We start from the raw sequence: 25,529 nt of genomic DNA on the forward strand, positions 1-25,529 counted from the left end.
CCGAACCACGCACTACGCTTCTTAAGGTATTGGCTGCCCCCATCTGGCCATGATAGGAACTACAAATTTTCCATGTACTGTATTGCATGAATACAGCAGCATACTGTAGTTAAATAAAGTGACCAGATAGTGGTAAATGATTGGTACAGCTAATGTTCTCTTGAAAGTTTCTTCAGTACTACCGGTACTGTTTTAAGTTCGCGTGTTGTTTTGTGTTTTATTTTTCTTTCATTTCACACATTTCAGTCATTTAAAATATCACTACACAATTCGCATTTGTTTGGAATGCAATTTATGCTGAAAGAGTTGAGCGCAAATCTCGTGATACTTTGCGTGACTCACGTAGACGCCGCACCTATTTTATGGAGAAAAAAAATCCTTCGTCATAGGTCATGCATTCCTGTGCTTGTGTTCGTTCGGTCCAGTTGTGGCTTGCCCTCACTACTGGATAAACAACTGTAATTTCTTCCCCAAAACAGACCATCTTCTTTGGGGGAGACGCGTGTTAATCCTCGTGTCTTCTTGTGGTAGTTTTCACCACATCCCACAACAGCATGACAGTGTGCTTGTTGCTAGCATGACGCATGACACATCAAGTTAATGACATTCCCAGTGAGAGCTAGTTTGTATAAAAACTCCTCGTCCTCCCCTCTTCGTCCTCTCCGCGTTGTGTTTCTCCCGTGGACGCCAAATGGGCGGGACTAAAGTGTACATCACCTACGGGGAACCCCAGGCCATTCTGCCAAAAACACCGTCGCGCCATGAAACACGACTTTACGTGTGAATGTATAAGTTAATCGTCGTGGTTTGTGGACTACCTGAGTGTGCTGACGGCGGCCGTTTCCATTTGAGCTGAGTGAGTATTCGAACACAACCCGACGCTGGGTCTGAGCTAAACACATAACTGCTGAGCTGTCACACCCATCCGTGATAAAATGTCTAAAATCTCATGTGTCGTCTACCAGCTTTGACTGCCTTTAGGAATGTGGCGCTGTTAGAAATTGGGGACTGGGTGGAAGCGACATGATTTAGCTATGCATACATTGCATACCGAAAACAGCTTGCAGATTGTGCTGCAAGTTGTGCCTCCACAAAAGCCATTAGTTTATTGGGTAGACTTGCAGACTGTCATGTAACCCACGACAAAAGTTGCATTCAATTATTTATTTTGCTGCTTTGGTTGAGAATGTCCACGAGATGTTTGTTTAATACTACATATACTATCTGTGCAGGTGTACCTAATGACATGTCCAGATAATGCATATCTTTGGTGTGTCTTTAAAAACAACCCTTCAAGCATTTCGTAACATATTTAAATATCGATTTTAGTGCCCATTATTATTACTATTAAGGTGGAGTCTGATGCAGCACTAGTAGTGGATCTCAGACTGAGATGGGGGGCAGTGGATGTTTGATTTTGTGAGGATGTTAAAGGCGCCAGAATTACTGAAGTTAAACCCACAGGTAAGTATTGGACATAAGTGTTGACCCACAAAAATAGACAAAACTGAACTACAGTCACAATAGTAAAAGTGTAGACATCTGTCAATGTCAATCAAAATTGAGAATTGATATCTTCATATCATGAAGATATCAGTTGAAAAATTGCATATTCGTAGAGCTACAATATGCAAAAGTGAGACAAAAAACATTTGGAACTTAAATAAAAAAAAAACCCAAACAACTCAAATAGGTTGGCTGCATGGTGGGCAAGTGGTTAGTGTGCAGGCCACACAGCTAGGAGACCAGGGTTTGATTCCTCACTCAGGCGTCTCTGTGTGGAGTTTGCAGGTGCGTGGGTTTTCTCCAGGTACTCCGGTTTCCTGCCACATTCCAAAATCATGTTAGGTTAATTGGTGACTCCAAATTGTCCATAGGTATGAATGTGAGTGTGAATGGTTGTTTGTCTATATGTGCCCTGTCCAGGGTGTACCCCGCCTCTCGCTCGAAGATAGCTGGGATAGGCTCCAGCATGCCCGCGACCCTAGTGAGGATAAGTGGTAAAGAAAATGAATGAATGAAAGTTTATTTTTTCCCCTGATCAAAATCTGCATCCATCATCATCCATCATGATCTCCGGTGCTTTTCATTCAGTGGAGCACCGGAGCTTCAGGTGGTGCAGGTTTGACGTTATAAAAAATGGCCATCAGTTCCAGACAATTGATGCCCTTTGTGAAGTCATCTTCACCACTTTGAGCAATATAGCAATAGCCTCCTGGAAACACTCACATCAAGCGTGCCCAAACCAATTTCCCTTCTTTCTTTTGCATATTATAGCTCTACTTAAAACCTCATTAAGATCCAATTGTTTACAAGGTGGCGGCACGGCGGTCTAGTGGTTAGCGCGCAGACCTCACAGCTAGGAGGCCAGGGTTCAATTCCACCCTCGGCCATCTATGTGTGGAGTTTGCATGTTCTCCCCGTGCATGCGTGGGTTTTCTCCGGGTACTCCGGTTTCCTCCCACATTCCAAAAACATGCTAGGTTAATTGCCGCCTCCAAATTGTCCATAGGTATGAATGTGAGTGTGAATGGTTGTTTGTCTACATGTGCCCTGTGATTGGCTGGCGACCAGTCCAGGTTGTACCCCGCCTCTCGCCCGAAGACAGCTGGGATAGGCTCCAGAACCCCCGCGACCCTAATGAGGAAAAAGCGGTAGAAAATGAATGAATGAATGAATGTTTACAAGGTAAAGTTTACCTATTTTTTTTAACTGCTCTTGTTATTTTGATCATCACATGTACGGTTAAACCTAATGTTGTGGCCGGTGAATGTACTGTAGTTCACTTCCTAAAATGTAACAGTATTGCATGTTTGACAGTTCTAAAGAAGATCAAGGAACATCCCAACATGTGAATCTGAGTCAGTTTTGTGTTGCTTTGACACATGTAAACAAGACCATGGAAAAAGGCAGCATATTCCCTGCGGCGCTCAATTGAAAATCGGAAGTGTTTCATGTTTTTTTAAACTGCCATCAATAACCTCAGGTTATAAAATGCTGACCTCTGTCCAGATAATAAACTTGATGCAGTTTATTAAGATATCAAACTTTCAGGGTAGGAATATCATGGTTGTATGAATGTTCCAAACCATAACCAACCAAAATTTGAAACGAAAATCTGCCATTTTTGTTTAAGTGTGGGAAAATCTGTTGTTGTTTTTTCAACCTAATCTTTTGTTTCCCTCCCCCACCTCACTTTCTTTTTCATTCATATACACAGCAGCCCTCGCTTCCCCTGCCCTCCCTTTGCCTGTTTCCCAGGAAACATTCAAAGACACCCGCCCACTCATACGCCATACAAAAGCGTTCACACACATTCTTTTTTCATACTGCTAGCTGCATCCTGTCCTTTTTAAATCCCAACACTGATGACATTGGAAGCAGATAACTGCTGAAGAGGTCAGTGATGCTGTTGCTGACCCCTATGAGTCTGTGTAAAATGACCTTTTACAATGGGAAAGGCCCTTATTTCAGTCAAATACTGTACATTTTTTAAATGATGTCAAATAATATGTATTGTATCATTTCATAATTAAATATGGCAATGTTCATTCATTGAAATTATTATGTCCATCCATTCATCTTATCCAGACTCGCAGGTATGCCTATCCCAGTTTTCTTTTGGCAAGAGGCAGGGTACACACTGGACTGGTCGACATTTTCCATTATGAGAGCCCTGTATACATGAAATAACACCCCTATAGTCACCTTTACACTTCGATTATACTTTCTTTACAACACATTGCTCAACTGTAATGCGCAGGCTACGGGATCACTGCTGGGACACTGATTACATCAAAAACATGGTGTTACATTTCCAGAATAAAGTGTTGCAAATGTGCCTGAAAGGGTTGGAAGTGTATCTGTGTTTAGGAGCCTGTGCCATGCTGAGTTGCATTAAACAGCCTAATAGCTGTTGGAACAAAGGACCTCCTGTACCGCTCTGTACAAGAACGCTGAGAAATGAGGCTCCCGCTTTGGCTGCTGGCAAAAATCACAAAAATAAATACATGAATTATTTACAATAAATGAAAAAAAAAACAGTCAATCTTCATAATCGTTCTTTGTCTTTGCAGCAAAGTAGCTGGCACTTTCAACCACAATGGCTAGTCCGGAGGCTGACATTGAACCACCCAATCAAGCCTCTACCGCTCAAAACCTTGATAGAAGACGCTTCTCTCGTGACCTTCGCAATCTGGATCAAGATGAGATAGACAATCTGTTATCCAGCAGTGGTAAGAAATACCTGATCAATATCTTAAGGACTTGAATAAATGAAAATGTCAATCAGTTGTTTTCCTTTTCCAAAACAGATGGTCGTCTTTTCAGGGTGGTGCATCATCTTCCAGAATTAAAGGAAAAAGGCATAACTTTAATACCCGGTGTGCCTATCACATGCAGAGTGGATAACACGGAGAAATACACTACTCGCTCAAAGGTACTTGTCTTATTGAGTGCTGAGATACAGGCTCACACACGTTTTGCATGAATGTGAATCAAGATATTCAATCAAGGTGGTGGCTGGGGGGGTACGTGAGAGGCAGGGAGGACTTTCAATATTAGTGCTGACCTGACAACATGTGTCCATTTTGTACTCTTGAATGTGCTCGTATGCCCCAGTGCTCTCCATTATGTTGCATTTTGCCTTCATATCAAGGGTTTTGGGGGGACAGCGGTGGTGTGATAAAACAACTAATTGGGATTGTGATATGTTGTTCTATATTTGGTAGTGTATATTACTGAATAAGGGTACAAATATTGCCTTATACAACTCTCATCCACCATCAGGTCAGTGTAGGCACTCTATACACAGTGATACTAACTCATGGTGAATTCCACTGGACGCTGAAGAAGAAGTACAAGAACTTCCAGGAGCTGCATCGAGACCTGTACAACCACTGGATGATGATTCGCTGGCTACCTTTGGGAAGGTTAGCGCATCTGATTATGCAAATGCATGATGACAGGGTCTGTGTGATGGGTTGTTTCAGGGCCATACAATTCAAACATCTTCCATAGATTTGCAAAGGAGAGGCAGCAGCTGAGAGCCATGTTCGAGCAAATGCCCAGCCTCCATGGGACTGAACGGGCCAGAAGAACTTCTAGCAAAATGGTATCAGAGATGTACTTAAATCATAGCTAAATTATCTCACATGAAGGTCAAGTGATAATAAATAACACACTAAATAAAAATATTAAATGAAACAGTCAAAGCACTAGCAACATTTCCATGTTAATAATAATAATACTGCAACACTGCTTAGTTTTTACTGTCGCTTGGCGGTTATACATATGTCCTTCATTGTAAAGAGTTTATTTCCGACCATATGTGATCATGACGTGTGTCCTAATTGTGTGTGTGTGTGGCTGCATGTAGAGAGGACAGTTGACTTTGCTGATGTTGTTTTGGCATGGTGAAGTAGTTTTTGTTACCACATGAATCGTGTATCCAGCAGATAGACGAGCACGACCAATCGCTGCATCGTCAACTTTTGTCTGCCACACATGTGGTTGAGATTCTCACATCTGAATTGGCCTTCACAGCCATTCTAGAAAACATGGCAGCACATCAGCATAGTCTCTTGAGTTTCTCTTAGCGGCCAGAGACAGTGTATTCTTCGGTGACACACCGACCTGTAACTAGTTCTCGAGAGAGTCTCATGTTCAAAGCCCTAAATTAGGTTTTCAATGAATTTATGGGAGTGCACACGTAACCACCATGTGCCTAAACATGTATATAGAAATGTTAAAAGAGCTTCTGTTTTTGCGGTGCAGAAATACCTGGAGGAATACCTGAACGATCTGCTGGAGAAAAGCTTCTGCAGAAATGACCGTAGCATGGTAAATGCTAAAATAACACATTCATAGCAATGATTTCTAGCTTCATGGCATTTTCACTTTCTTTTTTTTTAAGCTGGAGTTTCTGTCTGTTGGTGCGCTATCCTTTGTCCCTGATCTTGGGCCCAAAGGCTTGTAAGTTGAGACTATTTGTGCTAGTGATAGACATGGAGAGCAGTGAAATGACTAACAGCATGTTATTGATTTACTGTGCTAAGTGTGTATGTGCTAAACGCAGGGAAGGACCCATCTTCAAGAGGTCTGGGGGTCACCGCATTCAAGGTCTGAATTGCATTGGTCATCATCAATTCTGCTTCCGCTGGTCACGCCGCTGGCTGGTGGTGAAAGACTCCTTCCTGATGTACATGAACCGAGACAATGGCAGCATCAACTTTGTGTTGTTGTTTGACCCCGAGTTCAGTGTGAAAGTGGGCCGTGCTTACACAGACACTAAATATGGAGTCTGCATCAACAACTTCACTCGGTAAGTGTGCTTTGTGTTGACTGATAGAATGCACATCCTTACATGGGTCATTTTGTTTGACCGCAGGAATCTGATTATCAAATGCAGTAGCTATAGACAAGCACACTGGTGGAGTCATGAAATCAACCGGCTAGCCTCAACCTGTGACTTTCTCAAAGTGCAACGCTTTGAAGGGTTTGCTCCTCCACGGGACAACACGTGCACTAAATGGTAGGGACTGTAGAGTCATTTCTATCTGGTGGATTGTCACTTATATAAATGTTGTTGTTGAAGGTATGTCAATGGAAGTGGCTACTTTGCCGACCTCGCTGATGCACTTGAACAAGCCAAAGAAGAAATCTTCATCACAGACTGGTGGTAAGTGTTTTTTCCCAAGTGGATTTTGGTGGAGATGCTTTACTTTATTATGTAATCCAACCATATTCTCCCAGGCTCAGCCCCGAAGTATTCCTGAAGAGACCAGCGACTGATGACTTCTGGCGCTTGGATCAAGTGCTCAAACGCAAAGCAGTGGGTATTATTTTGGTCTTCTTTCAACTCTGAAACTTAAAGTCATACTTGTACACAGGTGATTGGAGATACTGCTGATATTCTAACTGATACGATACAAAGTGAAACAGAGCTCGGTATTACCGACGCTGCCATTGTCACATCAACACTTTCATGACTTAGTTTGTTTTTACTGAACAGTTTGCTCATTTTCTACCGCTTATCCTCATGAGGGAATTGAACCTGCATCTCCTAGGTGTGTGGCCTGCGCACTAACCACTTGCTCACCGTGCAGCCTAGGTTGCTACATTGCTATAATTGGAAAAAGTGCACACTTTTTACTCAATGCAGTGTTCCAAATTACATTGAGACTCATTTTAGAGACAACTGGAACATTTTCACCGCATTCAAACATCACGCAAGCATCAATTGAACAATGGTGATGGTTATTTGAAGTGAATTCTTTTAATATCTAAATATATTGCAGAAGCATTGGAGATAAATTCGAGCTGCATTTCGGCTAATTTGAGGCACATTTGAGATATTCCAGCAGCATATGAAGTAGCTTTCGAATGCCGTTCAATAATTTTCTACTTTAAATGCACCTTGAAAGTTTTCAGCATGAGCAAAACATTTGTGCAAGATTTTTGGAATGCACTTTTAATATCCAGGAATAAACCAGGAACTTTCATTCCGCCGCATTTCTGCTCAATCCACCTCTAGTGTGACTAGGTTTTAAGTCTTAGCACTCAGGTGGGTGATATTGTGTTCCTGCCAACATTAAGTTGTCATTAACCCGTTCCTAAAGGTCAGACAAAAACGGAAACATATGAAAAACTGTGTTTCTGTTTGTTTGTTCTGTAGGAACAAGGAGTCAAAGTATGTGTTCTGCTTTACAAAGAGGTAGAGCTGGCACTTGGCATCAACAGTGAGCACAGTAAAAGGACACTCATGGATATGCACCCAAACATCAAGGTTTGTTACCTCTTAACCTACTGTAATTTTATACGTCGTAAAAAAAATATCTACAGCTTTTAATTGTCAAGTTTATTCATTCAACAGGTAATGAGACATCCTGACCATGTGTCATCTGTGGTGTTTCTGTGGGCACACCATGAAAAGATGGTGGCTATTGATCAAACGGTAGCTTTTGTGGGGGGAATCGACCTGGCATTTGGGAGGTGGGATGACAACCAGTACCGGTTAACGGACCTTGGCTCGACAGACACTGCTGAGAAACTGACAGATAAGGATCTATCACAAATAGATACAGATGTAAGACTGACAGTGAGTGAGCATATTATTATTGTCAGTATTTTACCCTTCCTCATTATGGTTTCCAGGAAAACAATGTGGCTGTTCCAGAATCATCTGATGGCCAAACACATGAGTTTGTGGACCTGACAGGCAACACCAAACTGTGGCTTGGCAAAGACTACAGCAACTTCATTAAGAAAGACTGGGTCCAACTGGACAGACCGTTTGAGGGTATAAAAACAGAATATACAAGCGCACACATGATGATGCACAATGGTCTTTAAAGTACTGCTTTTTTAACTTTTTTAGATAACATTGATCGTACTAAAGTTCCACGCATGCCATGGCGTGATCTGTCAGCTGCTCTTCACGGAAGGGCAGCTCGGGATGTAGCACGTCACTTCATTCAGCGCTGGAACTTCACCAAGGTTAGAATTAAAGGGTGTTAGATTTGCAATCAATACAAGAGAAGATGGAGTGGTTCTGCTTGGTGGCTTTAACAGCTTTCACTAAGCAGAAGATTTGTCACCATTCATCCAGGAGTTCATCTGTGAGGTCAGAGGTTACCTATGTTGTGTTGATAGGGTTGAGGTCAGGGCAAGTCAAGGTCCTCCACACCAAACTCATCCATCCGACCATGCTTTGTTCACTGGGGCACAGTCATGCTGGAACAGAAAAGCCACACATTCATTTGAAAGTTAGCAGTGTCAGCTGGTTGTAAATATCGAACATAACATTGTTATTATTTTACAAAATAAGAAGAAGGTCAAAGGTAATCTGTTTTTCATTTGCTTTGTCTTTCTAGATCTTCAAAAACAAGTACAAGGACAATTTCTACCCTTGTCTTCTCCCTAAATCTCATTGTACTGCTGAAACACTTGCATGGACTGTGCCTGGGTCCCAGAAAGCCAAAGTGCAGGTACCATTTACTCACACATTTTAACTTCAGATTATGTCAATGTCTGTTGGTTTGACGGAATTAGATGTAGCAAACATACCACTGGCGTATTATTCACAACAGTCAAAGAATGAGTCATGGAGGTTAAAAAAAAAATGTGAATCCCGATGGACTCCAACTTATCATCTGGAAAGGCAAGTTATTCAACTACACATTAGCACACAGAACAACAGGCTGAATAAGTGTCTGGTATGTTAAACAGTTAGAACAGTTATTCAGCTACACAGTAGCATAAAGAACATACCTGTATAGTTGCCACAAGTCTATCGACTGTAAAGTTCACTCCTTGGTTTATGTCAGTCAGTATGAATTAACATTTAAAAACATGATAAATTATAAACATTCTGACTCAGTTTTTAACATTATTGGAGCCCTCTAGACATGAAATAACACTCTTATCCACTCGTATTACTCAATCTAGTAGATGTAATCACAGAAAATAAGCCATTTAAGACTTGTGCGTGTTGCTATAAATGTGCTCCGGTGGTAAGAGAACAAAGTGGCAGGCGAACAGGAAGTGATGTCAGGGGTTCAGAGTTGAGTTGTTGCTTTGCATGGATTATGGCCGCAACAGTAGCCTGTTGTTCCGGCGATAAAGTCTGCCGCTTGTGTCTCACTGGACATTACATTAACATTCCTGCCACTTAGTGACCAGTGTAGAATACCTCACATCATTCACAGCATCTTTGAGTGGGTTTTACTAATGCCTTATATTTGTATTTTAGTAAAGGTATACATTTTTCCATGTTTTATAACGCATAAGTTAGGCAATAAATGTGTAGAATTTGCTTCAATGTGCTTTTAGAGAAGTCGCAAGGGATGACATATATATGTACATTATATATTTTGATGTAGAAGTTGCACCTGACTTTTGCAGAACCAGACCAAATTATGAAAAAAGTGCAACTTATAGTCCAGAAAATATGATACTTCTTTGTAAAAAACTAAGGTCAAATCGTTGTTTTACACACAAATACATTTCAGGGTGCAGTAGTCCAGAAGCTATGGCAGAGCAGTCTCTTTGGAACTGTGGAAGTGGAAGTGCCTTTTACATGTAACATCCAGCAGTGCTGGGTTCAGTTGTTTTTGTATTGTGGTTTTTAAGCCCTCACAAATCCATACTTCATCCTATGCATACATTCTATTCTGCCTATGTGGTGAATTGAAGCCTGTTCTCACATTCCTCTACAAGTCAGGGTTTTTTTTTCATTATGCACCATGTGTTGCAGCTCTCCTCCGGAAAATAAACTAGTGGAATCGTCTCATTTGCTGCAAGAATCTTTGTAAATGCAGTCTACTTCTGGTAGTATTGACATTGCGAGTTCAGGTTCCCAAACTAGAGGGTTAGGAATAAAAGAAGAGGCCGTCGACCGTGTGTCGGTCCTGTAACTTGAACTCCATTATGCTGCAGTGTTCCAACAAGTATCAAGCACAGGTATCGGGTATGGTTTCCCCCCGCTATTTATGTTTGCTTCTTTCTTTGTACACCTGCTCACTGAAGCTTACTATGCATCTTGTTTAAGTTGGAAGAAATTAATGCATCACAAACTTAAATCACAATAAAAGCACTTTTAGAATCTATACTGTTGGGAAATACATACAGGAAACGGGCAACACATTCACATCTCAACTAAAACACGCTGAAAATATACATTAACGGCTCCACTTTATTTCCCCAGGTGTTACGGTCTGCAGATCGTTGGTCTGCTGGAACTTGTGAGAATTCGATCCTCAATGCCTACATCCAGACCATCAAGAACAGTCAGCACTACATCTACATAGAGGTAACGACGAAATGTTGTGTAAATTACCAAAAATGTTGAATTTTGATGAAGAAGGTGAGAAACACTATTGAATGCAAGAAATAACTCACGACACAACAGGAAGGTGTTGATCTTGCTGCCACATCTTGTCTGTAGGTATTTTCACGCCTTCAATGAATTGTATATTAATAACACCATGTTAGTGGATGCTATGTGAGGTTCCACTGTACTTAAAGAGCAAGATGGCCTTATTCTATAGGAGTGTGAGCAAGTGCAAGTGATATGTGCTGGCTTCACACTGCTGTGTTATTCTTACTACTCATTCATTCCATGTCAGTGACAGACCGTGTCAGTCTTTTCAAGAGGTTTGCTGGCTATGAATGGAATCCCACCAGGAACCTCCCTGTTTTAGCACTAGCCTCATACTGAGCTACCATCTGCTTTTATTTCTTTCTTGCCATTAGAACCAGTTCTTCATCAGCTGTGCCGATGGGAAGACGGTCTATAATGGGATTGGCGATGCCATTGTGGAACGAATCCTGCAGGCTTACAGGTCGGGCCCACTTCATTTTAATGTCATACAAATATATCTCATAATAATCATAAAATGATATCTCTTTCAAAGTTTACAAAGCATGTGAATACATCATAAAAAATAACACAATATGAATGAATGCAGTGTTACTCGAATAATAAAAGCAGGTGATTTTTTTTTCCTAACAGAGAGAAAAAGAAGTATCGAGTGTATGTGGTAATCCCCTTACTACCTGGATTTGAGGGAGACATCACTACCGGAGGTGGAAATGCCATCCAAGCCATTCTTCATTTCACTTACAGGTAAGAGCCTTTTCATTTCTTATCATTGATATCATCATCTGCACTCTATGTTGTGTAAAGTAATACCAGTGTGATGTATTGATTCCAGACCAGACCATGATAAATGAATCCCTTATTTATTTATTTTAAATTTAGTTTTAAACGTTATTAGACTTCCATAGAGATGAACTAACAGCCCAATAGTCACCTTTACACTCGCCAATATAGTAGACTTCATAAGAGTAAATACACCATTTAAGAGATACTGTAAAGAAGCCTTGTGATTGTGTGTGTTACTATAATTGTGTTCCCCAAAGGAGCTGAAAGAGGGGCACACAGGAAGTGACCTTGGTGGTTCAGAGTTGAGTTTCAGGTGCAAAAGTGGTCCGTGTTTTTATTAGGGGTTTTTATTTGGGGGTATTGTGCCTGTTGTGAAATAATTCAAACCTGCTCTTCCGGCGATCAAATCTGGTGCTTGTGCGTCTCATCGAACATTACAGTAACATTACTGAAAATGAATGTGCTTCTAAATAAAATGTATTATTAGTATTGTTAGTATTCTTACCGACACCCAGTAACCAGTGTAGAATACTACATACGTATCTTCAGTGTCTTTGAATGCCTTATATTTGTATTTGTATTAATTTAGCTATTTTTATGCTTGAAAATGCTTAATTTGTGCCCGTCTGCCACTCACAGAGGCCCAAGGAATTCTCAGGTTGTGTGTATTCTCAGATATTTGAAAAATAAGAGGGTACACACTCATGTAGTACCTGGACTTGTACCAACTTTCACCTGTTCAACCTTGTCACTGTGGTTCCATTTGACTGAATATTATTTTAATGAAAATATTGCATTATGGCTTATTTTTTAAGTACCTAGTTTTCATTGTTTTTTAATGCTGTAGGACTATATCCCGTGGGGAACAGTCCATCCTGTCAAGACTAAGTGACTGTGAGTGTCATGTCTTCTGATGTTCCGATTTCATAATCCACCTCATCTGCATTTCTCCCCTAGTAACCTATTTCTCTTTCTTCCTCCTTCTGTTGCCCCTTTAAACGAAGCCATTGATCTTAGGTATCTGCCCATTCTGTCTCCATTTCCATTCTTCACTTGCTTCACATTTATTATCAAGCCAGTATGTATCATGAATTGAATATCTTGTCAGATAAATAATGTGATTCTGTTGTGCCTCCCAGTGGAGGACCGGTGGACAGAGTACTTCACAGTCTGTGGCCTGAGAACAAAGTCTGAACTCTCTCAGTCGCTTGTCACAGAACTCATCTATGTTCACAGCAAGACCCTTATTGCTGACGACCGCTGCTACATAATTGGTGAGTCACCACCCGCTCTTTGTTAGTCGGCACATCCGCTTGACCTTGGGTCATCACAGAGATGCTTTGTTAAAAATAACTCGAAATTGAAAATGAGTCAGGCACTGTAATGTTAGTTAACATTTCATAATACAGCCGTTCAGGGGTGGGGGTGTTACAATCAAATGACACACGGCTCACTCCTCCCCCACCAAACCCTCCTACGTTTGCGTTCTGCTTCAATTTCGGATGAACATTTGCAATGAATGAATGAATGAATTGACTGTTGCAATTAATAGATTAGATTCAGCCTATAAATCTCTAATATTTAGCTGATCATTGACCTTTTTAATGATCTAAAATTTAGATAGCGAAATTCAAACAGGGATGTGCCCTTATTTTTATTTTTTTACTGTTACTTGTTTTATATAATTACATCCCTGTCCTGAACTAGTTTCTTTAGCCACCACATCCCGACTTACAGTATAATTCAATAACAATTAACAATAACTATAATTACCTTTCCACTATACATTATAAATCATATCAAACACAGTATATGTCATACCTCATCCTGGGATCCACATTTTACCATTAAGTAGTGTCCCATGTTATTTTCATGTAAAAAAAAAGCCTTCAAAACACATACATGTAATTTTTTTTAACATAAGTACAGACCCGGGTTCGATTCCCCGCTCAGCCATCTCAGTGTGGAGTTTGCATGTTCTCCCCGTGCATGCGGGGGTTTTCTCCGAGGACTCCGGTTTCCATGCCCATGACGCTTGTGAGGATAAGCGGCACAGAAAATGGATGGATGTTTGTAAATGCTTGTACACTGTCTTTGATCCCAGGATCAGCCAACATCAATGATCGCAGCATGCTCGGAAGCCGGGACAGTGAGCTGGCAGTATTTGTGGAAGATGAAGAGAGAATCCCGTCCATAATGGGCGGGGAGGAGTACGGAGCAGGACCCGTCACGCTTGCTCTGCGCAAAGAGTGCTTCAGGTCAGCAGGAAGTTTAATGTTTTGGAAAAACCTCTTGGCTGTCTGGCTGTTGAGTTTAGTTCCTATTTTGCTAATCTGTATTTTCCCTTCCCATTCAGTGTTCTTGTCGGAGCTGCATCAGACCCCACAATCAACATTGATGATCCAATCAGTGACAACTTCTTCTTCTTGGTGTGGAATTCATCAGCCAAACTGAATGCCGCTATTTATGACAAGGTATCAATGAAACCACAGAGTTTTCGGTACTACAAGTATCATAGTATAATATCCACCCTTTCTTTTGACTTGGCGTGCCCATCTGTGCCACAATGATGCAGGTCTTCAACTGCCTGCCCAGCAACTCTGTCCACAATATGCAAGAGCTGAAAGACTACACCAGCAAGGTGCGCCTGTCTGACACAGACCCTGAGAAGGCTGTAGAGGAGCTCAAGGCTGTCCGAGGACTGCTGGTCCATTTCCCGCTGAAGTTCTTGTGCGAAGAGAACCTGCTGCCTCCATTGGGCACCAGAGAAGGCATGGCCCCTGTTGGACTGTGGACGTAATTGCGTCATGGCCCAGTCAGACCACGTTATAAGAGCTTAAGTGCTCTGGTAATATTGCAGCTAACATCCTGCCCTATAAAACTAAATAGTGGCAACCTGGACAGTTAAGTGGTGACTAAACCCAACACTATAATATTTATATTAACCACTGAAATGTAGATTTTATGACTGACACTGTGAGAATATGAAATTAACATGAACTGGCCAGTTGGTTTATGACAGGAATATCTACAGTCCATCTCACATAATCCGGGTACATAATGTACACTTATTGGTGCAAGGTTTTAAGTGGCTAGGTTATTTTTTTCCATCTGTCTCACTCTCTCGCTCCGAGGCTTCACCTCTCACTGCAGTGCCAGCAAATCCGTCAGAAAATGTGGGGTTGTTATGGCGACGGATACAAAGAAATGGCTGGATATTAGCTGGAAAAAATAAACCGGGTAATATGGTCACACGTGGATAGAAGATACACTATGTCCATTATCCGCACTTGCGCGTCGTTTTTAACACATTTTTGAACATGTTTGTTAATGTATTGTTTTCTTTTTAGAGTTACCATGGCAACCAAGTGAATTGTTATATTCCTCACGTTGTTAGCAGTGCACAACTGGACATTCCGCCATCATCTTTGATCTGGGAAAACTGTGAAGCAGAGACATGCAGTATATTGTCGAGACTATTCCACAACAAGATTTACATTTGGATGCCGCAGTTCTGTGTCCCACTGCCTTACCTTTCCACAGTGTCTTCATTTGATTGTGAAAGACACATATGTAGTGTATGTGTGTTACATTTAGAAAAACACTGTACTGTGTATTGTTACATTGTAGTGATTTTATATTTGAGCGATATCAAGCCACTAAATGATTGAAGTAGAGTTAGTGTGGACCATAACACTGTACTGAGTACAGTATAGCAATTAAACGTTTGATTTATGTCATGAAACAAGCAGAAATAGCAAGTCTCGTCCCTTTTGAGGCTGGAAAAGTTTTGCTTTTGAACAAACCCAGCATCAATCGGAGAGAAATAGCTAATTTGGAAGTGCTGATGCTTCTTTAATGCAGAAAAACTATGCTATGAAATTCATTCATTCATTCATTCATTTTCTACCGGTTATCCTCACGAGGGTCGCAGGGGTGCTGGAGCCTATCCCAGCTGTCTTCGGACGAGGGACGGGGTACACCCTGGACTGGTCGCCAGCCAATCACAGGGCACATATAGACAAACAACCATTCACACTCACATTCATACCTATGGACAATTTGGAGTCACCAATTAGAAATCGACAACTTTAAATGGCAAGTAAAGCTTAAACACTAAAAAACAGCAATAAAGGCACAATATAAGGAAACAACTTGAAATGTTGACACGAATAACATAGCTTTAGCTTTTAGTATATGTAGGGTTTTTTTTAGCCTTTTTATAAAATAAAACAAAGTCTGCAGTAAACTGTATCTAATTTATAACTGCTGTCTACTTCATTGTTGCTAATGAACCTAATCACACGTGGTGATGCATTTTCAAGCCTTATGATTGGCTGGGTTTTATTCATGAGAAATAATGAGTTTAACTCTTTACAATGTGCATCCAGGTCATTGTATTCTCAGGGCATTCAGGTGGGACACACACCTGATAGGACAGCCCAGTCTGTCTAGAGCTATCTAGTCTGACTGGTTTCTTTACAACGGTTTTCTCATGTATCTGTAGAATGCAATCTGAAAAAATGATGCATGCCTTATGTATGTTCATGACTTGTATTGAACCTGTGACAAAGCCAGCAATTTTGTACAGACTGTATTTACCAAGTGCCTCCATCATAACCATAATGTCAACATTAACTAATGTTCTGTTTGAAGCCATCTTTTTGTAAAGGGCGGTTATATAATGACAAGTTGCCTTATATTTTTCTGTCATTTACCACTGTCACCAATTTTCACAAATTCATTTTACCTTTATGTACTGTATGCCACTCAGCTGGTTGAGGTCATTACTTCACAATTAATTGTGCAATTAATGCTCAGGGGTTGAGATACAAAACAATTACTAATCACATTCAAATACTATATTGCTGTTACTTAATACTTAATAAATCTGTACTGTAATCATCTCTCACTTTTTGTTTGTGGGAAAATAACTTCTTGCAATAAAGTACCAAAACAGCCGACTGCCATGTTATGGCATCAATTTTATGAACAGACTCATTGTTCGCTTGAACCCTTGCTGAACAGCTGTGGAAGTGAGTCATGCATTATTCACAAGCACATCACGATCTGTGGGAGATAAGGTGGGTTTGCAGAAACCGGAAGTCTGATATGGATGCAAGCCAAAACTAACAAAAGCAAAATAATATGTAAATTAAAGAATGACTAAAAAGAATGTCTGTGTGCTTGCATTTAAAAGTTGTGCTTCGTAGAGCATGCGTGATGACATCATATGCCCAAGTGGCAGCGTGCTTATTGCGCTAAATTGTCCCTGATGGCATGCCGTAACCTCAGGAGATGTGCAATAGTGGTGTGTAATGCGATTCTTCAACTGATTCAAGTTTGTAAGACTCGGATACTTTGATCACGCGAGTCTTAAACTCGTACATACGCAACAAGTTCCACCGCCTCCCCGACTTGCCCCACATATAATCACGTCCTGACATGTTACCTGCTTTCCTTTTTAAATTTAGCTAACGGTAGAAGGGATAAGTGAGTGAAGGAGTTGAAGGAGACCAGTACCCGTGAGTTCCGATAGAGTAAAAAACTCGTGAGTTTTGAACGAGTCGTTCACCTCTCCTGTGGAAACACTTGAGGAGTTCTCTGCGCAACCAATCTTCGACGCAACCCTGCAAAGACTGAATGTGGAGCGAGGCTGGGAGTGGGAGGGAGGACTTGGAAGCAAAACATGGCGAAATAACAACTTTGGCTGTTAGACGCAGTTCGAAGCTGTCATTATATACCGCAGTGTTGGAATTACACCTACAAGTGCTCAAATCTGGATGATACCAGGACAACGATACGCGTAACTTTAAAGAGTCGAGGCCCAGTTTAGATTAACGGGGGCTGGTCCAGAACACACCACCCGCCTGTCTGCTTGTGTTTTTCCTGGAAGGCTGGCACCGCTGGGCGCGACTGTCAACACAGAACATGGAAGAAGAAGGAAAGTTGATTCGAGAGACTATTTAGCTGCTGCCTTAGCCGCCATAGCTAACCAGTCAGAGCTGATTTGATTGCGCGCACCTGCCTCTCCGCGGACTGTCATGTTGTAAATTTGTGATTATTTAACAAGTTTGACAACTGCCGCATTGTAGAAAAGCTCAAGTAACAATACAATCGGTTGATATTTACTTGAACATAATGGTGTCAGTTTGATAGGCGGTTCTGTTGCGGTGCGGACGGACCCAGACGCCATCACATCAGACATTACGTGCTCCCAAAAAAAACACTGCGTTTCTTGGCTGAATGTTTTTTTTTCTTATACCGCCATCAACCAGTGGACCTGGTTCTATTTAGTTGTTTTATTTGCTCTACCGAATGCAGCATTTTCCTTGATAACGTCAATTGGAATGTTATTCGCCATCAAAGACGCTGCGTCTTGCCAAAATGAAGGCAGCAAGGTGTTGAACGGTGGATGTGAACCTCTTTGAAAGCTACCCGCTCATCGACCGATCAGCAGTAAAAGTTTGTTGAAATCTCTTTGAAGCTGAATGTGTTTTATCTCGATTTTTTTGTAGACTACAGTTGAGGCGAGCTAGCCAGCTGGGAGCTTGTAACTGCGATGTCTTTGCTTATCGAAGTGCTACCGCCTTTTCCCTAACAATTTCAGCAAACTGGACTGCCTATTTATAGCCATTCATGCTACATAAGCCCATTTGAGCTCACCAAAGGTGCCATCTACATCTCCCCCCCCGAAGTGCTTGTTGAGAAAAAAAACCTGGCTAACTTGTTAAGCTAACGCTCCAAGTTTTGGCCAGCCATGTCTGAAAACGCCCCCACGCGAAGCCTGGATGACATCGACCTGGCGGCTCTGAGGGTGAGTACTGTTAGCACTTGGCTGATACTGCAGGTTTTGGTATCGATAAGACACAAAGTAAATACATCGGGCCACTATTGCAAATACACACGTGCTTTTTTACTTGGACATTTTTTTCAAGATTGTGAAATTATTTTGTGTTTTCACCTTTGATATGTTGATTATAAACAGCATATTAAACAGGAGTAATATTTTCAGCGAAAATGAATACATAACATATTGTTAAAATGTTACAAATGTATATATGAACAATTTAACATTGACTTCAATTACCTATTCCTTGAGTTTGTAAACAATTTAACATAAATATTACAATATCAACAATATGAGCAAAAGAACAACAACAATAAAACAGAAGAAAACGGATTAATACCTCATTGGGCGAGTATAGTCCCCCACTTGTGTTTATAGGTGTTATATTCAAATCTTACTTTATTGTGGTTGACTTTGATGTATGCAAAACGCATCTCTGTTTTTGGTACAGTGGACCCTCATTAGCGTTGTTAATTCATTAATATGCATCCAGACTGTCTTTTTATAGTATAACTATAGAAATTATAGTTTCAGATTCAGTAAAAATGCATATAAATGATGAATGAAAGGGACAAATAGACATTTAAGGTTACTTTTATCTTCATTGAAGACATGTTTTTTGACGTGACTGTTCCCAAAGACCCCATGTGGCAGTTATTTCTTGAATTCAATCGTCTTTCTCACCTCAATAACCCAAAATGGAAACAAAGAAAGTGACAAGTACCAGCAGTTTGATAAAGAACATGAGAAACGGTATTGAATTCAAGAAATAACAGGAAGGTGGTGTCCGTGTTGATGTCGATGTTGCATCATATCTTTGGCAACAGTCACAGTTTCCATCCATTCGTGGGGTTTTTCCGGATGCTCCCACATTCCCAAAAAAACATGCATGCTCGGTTAATTGGTGACTCCAAATTGTCCATAGTGTGAATGGTTATTTGTCGATTGTGCCCTGTGATTGGATGGCGACCAGTCCAGGGGTGTACCCCACCTCTCGCCCAAAGGCAACTGGGATAGGCTCCAGTATGCCCACGCTCCTCGTGAGAATAAGAATATAGAATGTATAGAAAATGGATGAATGGATGACAGGTTGCACACCAGATTGTATGCTAACCAAAAAAATATACGCAAACAGGTAAAAACACGAGGTTCTGTTGTATTTATGCATCTGACTTTGAAGGGGGATTGTTGCTTATGACAAGCAACAATTCTTACGACAAGGTCTAAGTACAGCATTTGAATGGATTAGGATGTTCAAAGCTGTAGCAATGATATTTTACTATTTCTTTAGAAAATGTTATGTGGAGGTTTAATGGTATGCTGTGATGTATTTGGCATTTCAGATCGTCAACATCATCTCTCAGCATAAACCCTTTCCAGGGAATTTTCTTCAGCCAAATTGAGCTCTATTAATACCTGAATGTGTTTTCTAGGGTGTAAATGAAAGAACAGTCACGTCTCTTCAGGGAACTGTATACAGATATTATTCCCAGATGCTTTTCTATACATTTTTTTGATTAGACTTTTTATTATTGGTCTGTTTTCATATGCTAAATAGTAAGCCGTTTGATGAAGGTTGGCATACGCATGGCAAGCTTGTGGTCATCAAAGCGGTCGTCATTTAAATCCATTTTCTTCTCGTCTGTACTAGTTGCTGTTAGATGTCTCAAAGCAAGTGCTGTAGCTCTAACTGTTCAGTGTGAAACTGCAGTTTTGTGATTTGGGTCAGTTACAGCATTTTTTTTTATGAAACACATTACAGATGGAGTACAGCGTGTCTCCAGTGTTGCATAACAAATGTACGTCTCACACTTTTTGTGCATTTCTGACCGTATAATAAGTGTGACAATGCAAATGCAGTTTGTTTTTGATGTGTGATCTGACTGACGGCACATTTGAATGTCAAGGGGAGATGTAAGGATGCAAGGTATGGCGGGTCACTCAGGAGAATATCTGAAAGCTTGTTTTGTTTTTGTTTTTTCGCTCTTTACCGCACAAGTTTTTAAAGTTTGACATACAAAAAAGATAGCTTTGCCTCCTAGACAAAACAATAACAAGCAGCAGTGAAATCCAGACAAATGATTTGAAGCATCAAGTCATGATATCCACACCGACCCGGCGTGTGCATATGTTTTCCATTTGCAATACACCAACTCGGGTTACTATTACAACACAAGTGGGACCTTGTGTTTACATCTTGCTTCCTCTGTTTGTAATATATGCACTTACTTACTGGCTTATTGAGTGATCCTACTTTTGCTGCGTATTTCCATTTATACTGATACTAGGAACAGGACCACCTCGGTCGTAGCTCTGTAGAATGTATGTGTGAAAACCGAAGCAACATTTGCATTGACGTACAATGTGAACTTCAGAGTATTTATGGCTTATTTGTCACTGACTCAAAATAGAAATTTTGTGATTTTCTTTTTGCTGGGAGGGACAGTCAAATTTATTTGTTTTTGTTTGTTTAAGGCACTATGTTGATGTTTTTTATAGGTAATTTGCATAGGACAGTTATCATCCAGCAAAATGTATTATTGTGACAGACCTAACTGTAAAGTGTTATTTTGAAAACATTATGGATGACCAAACTTCACATAGGCATTTTGCCTCTTGTAATTGTTAACATGTTAACAAAGCGACACGAGTGATGCAGATTTAGCTAACGTGTATATCTCTGCTCCAGGTAGCCATTAGATTTAACGCCGTTTTGCATTTTGTATTTATGCAGTCATTGTCCACAGTTTGTTTGGCAGTATATCTGCTAGCGGCGCTCCTCCTTGAGCAGAACTGTACCCTTCCTCTTCTATCACTCCATTCCTCTCATCGTACTCTCGTGGGTGACTCTGCCGCCTCTGCCTCGCCACCCACTCTATCATTACATTCTTCTCTCTATACTGTCTCTCCACTTCCTACAAGGTTCCCCTTCTTTAGCATTGTACCTACCATACTTTCATCCATCTGGAATGTTTGTTTGAGTTCTATCCTGCCATCTATCAAAGTATGTGTACTATGTTCCCCATAAATGTTCACAGGAATTTCTCCCCGCGTCGTCAGAGGCAGAAACCCCGTCAGTGGAAAGAGATAAAAAGCAGGATGGGTCATGCTTTACATTCTAAACCCAAAGCAGCAGTCTCACCACCCACGCATCTTCTTAGCGCCATATTGAAATTGCATGAAAGTGGAAGTGCTTGTCATTTTCCTCTGTCACTCCCGGGATGGAGGTGTGTAATTAATTCACAGCAACCCACTCATTAGTGCTGCTTATGTGTGGTCAGCGAAACGTCAAATGTACAAATTGGGAAATAAGGTCAGACACTGTGTTCATGTTGACTTTCCTACGTCGTTCATATCTATCAATATATAGTATATAGCATCCTGAAATGCATTGTTAATGTCATACCACAGCATCCCAATAGGATTCAGGCCAGGACTTTGACTAGGCCACTCCAAAGTCTTCATTTTGGTTTTCTTCAGCCATTCAGAGGTGGACTTGCGGGTGTGTTTTGGATCATTGTCCTGCTGCAGAACCCAAGTTGGTTTCAGCTTGAGGTCAAGAATAGATGGCCGGACGTTCTCCTTCAGGGTCTTTTGTGACCTCTTGGATGAGTCGTCGCTGCCCTCTTTGGGTAATTTTGGTTGGCTGGCCAACCCTGGGAAGGTTCACCACTGTTGCATGTTTTTGTCATTTGGGGATCATGGCTCTCACTGTGGTTTGCTGGAGTCCCAAAGCTTTTGTCATTTGGGGATCACAGCTCTCACTGTGGTTTGCTGGAGTCCCAAAGCTTTTGTCAATTGTGGATCTTGGCTCTCACTGTGGTTTGCTGGAGTCCCAAAGCTTTTGTCATTTGGGGATCACGGCTCTCACTATGGTTTGCTGGAGTCCCAAAGCTTTAGTCAATTGTGGATCTTGGCTCTCACTGTGGTTTGCTGGAGTCCCAAAGCTTTTGTCATTTGGGGATCACGGCTCTCACTGTGGTTTGCTGGAGTCCTAAAGTTTTAGGGGCTATCCACACTGAAATGTTTTCAGGTCAACACGGCAAAGTATTTTATTATTTCAGCCTCTCATCCACATGAATGGTGTTCCAGTTGACCTGAAACTGTATTTTTTTTTTTTTAATGACTTCCAGAGTGGGCAAATCTGAAAACGGCAGCTCGCCATGTCTGTATGGACTAGCAAATCTGCCACCGCTACCGCCCCTTTGCCGTCATGTGACCAGAAGTGAGCTTTGATGACAAGCCAACATAATATCTATTTCTACCAGTATTTTCTTGTCTTATACCTCAAAAATGACACACGTGCAAATCCTAAGCCCTTTACAAATGGCTTTATAACCTATTCCACTTGAACTCATGTGGTCAACTACACTTCAGTTATGTTTTAACAATGGGACAATCATTTTTTCATATGCATGTGGGATATACAGTAATTATCCACAGCATAGTGACAGTTAGGCATGAGGTTCGACTGCAGGCTGCTTGTATTGGCGTGCCAATATCAGATTTGAGATGGAGGCCTGGATGGGTGTTAAAAATAATAATTTGGCTGGTTGCTGATACAGGTTTTTCAGTTCCCTTTTTTGCTTTGTTGCCCACATTGCACAACAACTGAATTGCATCTTGTGTAATTAAAGATGCTGTAGTGTATTTAAAAGAATAGGTAATCTTTCAGTGCATGCATCAGTGCATATTTTCATGTTTGACAATTAGCAGATTGAGTATAACTGGACACAGCCTTGACATAAACCTTGACATATTTTACTTTGCAAGTGTTACCCGTGAAGTGAGGCTACATTGCAGCAAGTAGCTGAGCGGGTGGAGTTGAATAGCATTTCTGCTTTTTATCTCAGCTACATGAAATATAATCTCTTCTGAGTGTCATCGTGCAAGTGTCTGCAGAAGACTCAAAGATGTGCAAAGCAGCTATCATCCACTTAGCCAGACTTGGGGGTATTCAAAATTGACCTCACCCTCACATGCCTCTCACTATGAGGCAGATGCGCTGCATGAGTTCTCTCAATCCAATCAATGAAAAGAAATCTGGTAATGTTTCTAACAATGTAATGATGCCATTCTGATTATTAAAAAGGCATCCAATGATTGGCAGTAGGTCGTCATTGTGTGCTTTGTATGCAAAGAAAGTTACACTGATGTGTGCACAGCAAGGCACAGAACCTGAGTATGTATGAGTATAGACTTTCTGAATATTGTCTGACCTGTAAATGTCTGTCTGTGTGTATTCCACAGGATCCAGCAGGAATCTTCGAGCTGGTTGAGGTTGTTGGCAATGGGACATATGGTCAGGTGTACAAGGTGAGCTGTGATGACGAAACTCCTTGATCAAGTGAAATTTACTACATTTTATATACATTCATTTAGCAGAATATGAGCAGTGTCGGAAACAAATGCAAAGGCTAAATTTCGCCGTTCACCTTCCACTGTGTCATTTAAATTAGGGCCGCCATGTGAAAACGGGCCAGCTGGCGGCCATCAAGGTGATGGATGTTACAGAGGAAGAAGAGGAGGAGATCAAAGCCGAAATCAACATGCTGAAAAAATACAGCCACCACCGCAACATAGCCACGTATTATGGTGCCTTCGTCAAGAAGAGCCCACCAGGACACGATGACCAGCTTTGGGTCTGTCTACTTGTTAATTATTTGTACATCCCAACAAAGGCACTCGCTAAGGTTTGTGTTTCTTTTCAGTTGGTGATGGAGTTCTGCGGGGCGGGCTCAGTGACTGACTTGGTGAAAAACACAAAGGGCAGCTCACTGAAGGAGGACTGGATTGCATACATCTGCAGAGAGATTCTAAGGGTGAGACATAAAGCATCCCAAACAGACGTGGCTCGCAACATACTCTGTTGACTCGTGTGTGAGACTGGCAAACATGGACTGACTCCTTTATGGTCTTGGCCACACTGCTGTAGCTCAGTTTGTTGGCAAGCTTCTTGCTGAAAACTAGGCATGGGCCGGTATGCCATTCTGACAGTAACCTTCGGCAAAAGTAAGTATCACAATTTGACAGTAAGGCTGCACGGCAAGTGGTTAGCACACAGGCCACACAGCTCGGAAACCTGGTTTCGATTCCCTCCTTGGGCATATCTGTGTGGAGTTTGCATGTTCTCCGGGTACTCCAGTTTCCTCCCACATTCCAAAAACATGCTAGGTTAATTGGCGACTCCAAATTGTCCATAGGTATGAATGTGAGTGTGAATGGTTGTTTGTCTATATGTGCCCTGTGATTGGCTGGCAACCTGTCCAGGGTGTACCCCGCCTTTACATGGTTAAACCATGAATGGATGAAAGTGGAACATGTATTCCAACTCAAGTCACAACACAATATTTGTTTTAGTAACAATAAACAAAGCAAAATGCTAATTGTTGTTGCCAATTTTTAGATTTATGCTTCGTGTGTGTGTGTGTGTGTGTCCTTAGTGAGGCACTTGGTTGTCAAGGTTACCTGCACACCTGTGGGCATTGGTAGCAATCAGCCAGACAGAGGGCGGATTGGGGGATGCAGCTGATCAGTGACAGGCATTAGAGCCAGAGAAGCCACACTGTTTTTTAACTGTACTTGGGTGTATGTGACTGGGTTTTTAAGTATTTTTTGTAATTTTAAATAATTTGGCACCTGGCCTTTTGGAGGTTTTTTTTTTCAATATTTGCAATTAATGTTAAAGTCTTATACCTCACATCCATGGCTGACCTTGTTTACACACCATCACCATCAGCCTTCAAAATCCTTCAAAAGCCTTCAAATGGGTAGATTTTGCTGCTACAAAAATAAATGCGTTCAAGTGACTCAAGAAGGCCACAACATTAATATAAAAAAAAGAAAACTCATTATTGCCTCAAAGTGGCCGGTCACACTTTTCCACAAACTTGTGTTTCCGGGTCATGTGATTGTTAGCAACTGAGACGTTAAGTGGGTGTTGTTCAGTGGAGAGTAAACACTTTATACCTCTTGTCTTGTTCTGAATCTCTCCACATTTCGTAATAAGTTCAC

The 25,529-nt window shown here is 41.2% G+C and overlaps 2 protein-coding genes across 8 annotated transcripts in view; both read left to right on the forward strand.

The window, feature by feature from the left end:
- Window positions 1–392: 392 nt before the first annotated feature.
- Window positions 393–16,753, forward strand: pld2 (phospholipase D2). 2 transcript variants are annotated; one of them, XM_058087893.1, is made up of 24 exons: window positions 393–856; window positions 4,077–4,235; window positions 4,314–4,438; window positions 4,789–4,931; window positions 5,020–5,113; window positions 5,776–5,841; window positions 5,915–5,973; window positions 6,077–6,322; window positions 6,389–6,532; window positions 6,596–6,679; window positions 6,754–6,832; window positions 7,676–7,786; window positions 7,874–8,086; window positions 8,155–8,299; window positions 8,378–8,496; window positions 8,874–8,987; window positions 10,706–10,810; window positions 11,254–11,342; window positions 11,513–11,626; window positions 12,513–12,559; window positions 12,805–12,939; window positions 13,770–13,923; window positions 14,022–14,139; window positions 14,241–16,753. In XM_058087893.1, exons 2-24 carry the CDS (start codon window positions 4,103–4,105, stop codon window positions 14,463–14,465), a joined length of 2,862 nt encoding a protein of 953 aa, XP_057943876.1. In that variant the 5' UTR covers window positions 393–856; window positions 4,077–4,102; the 3' UTR covers window positions 14,466–16,753. The 2 variants fall into 2 exon arrangements, with proteins under 2 accessions (XP_057943876.1, XP_057943877.1); XM_058087894.1 differs by lacking the exons at window positions 393–856; window positions 4,077–4,235; window positions 4,314–4,438; window positions 5,020–5,113 and having other exon boundaries at window positions 4,797–4,931.
- A 518-nt stretch (window positions 16,754–17,271) lies between these two features.
- Window positions 17,272–25,529, forward strand: part of mink1 (misshapen-like kinase 1) — a 29,289-nt gene continuing 21,031 nt past the window's right edge. For 3 of the 6 annotated variants that reach the window (XM_058086084.1, XM_058086086.1, XM_058086087.1), the window contains exons 1-4: window positions 17,274–18,482; window positions 23,766–23,831; window positions 23,975–24,157; window positions 24,227–24,337. In XM_058086084.1, coding sequence (XP_057942067.1) covers window positions 18,426–18,482; window positions 23,766–23,831; window positions 23,975–24,157; window positions 24,227–24,337 — 417 coding nt within the window. In that variant the 5' untranslated portion in view covers window positions 17,274–18,425. Of the gene's footprint in view, window positions 18,483–23,765; window positions 23,832–23,974; window positions 24,158–24,226; window positions 24,338–25,529 lie in introns of all 6 variants that reach the window. The other 3 variants (XM_058086083.1, XM_058086085.1, XM_058086088.1) reach the window with 2 other exon arrangements.

The sequence above is a fragment of the Doryrhamphus excisus genome, chromosome 11 (assembly GCF_030265055.1).
Source record: "Doryrhamphus excisus isolate RoL2022-K1 chromosome 11, RoL_Dexc_1.0, whole genome shotgun sequence".
Lineage (NCBI taxonomy): Eukaryota > Metazoa > Chordata > Actinopteri > Syngnathiformes > Syngnathidae > Doryrhamphus > Doryrhamphus excisus.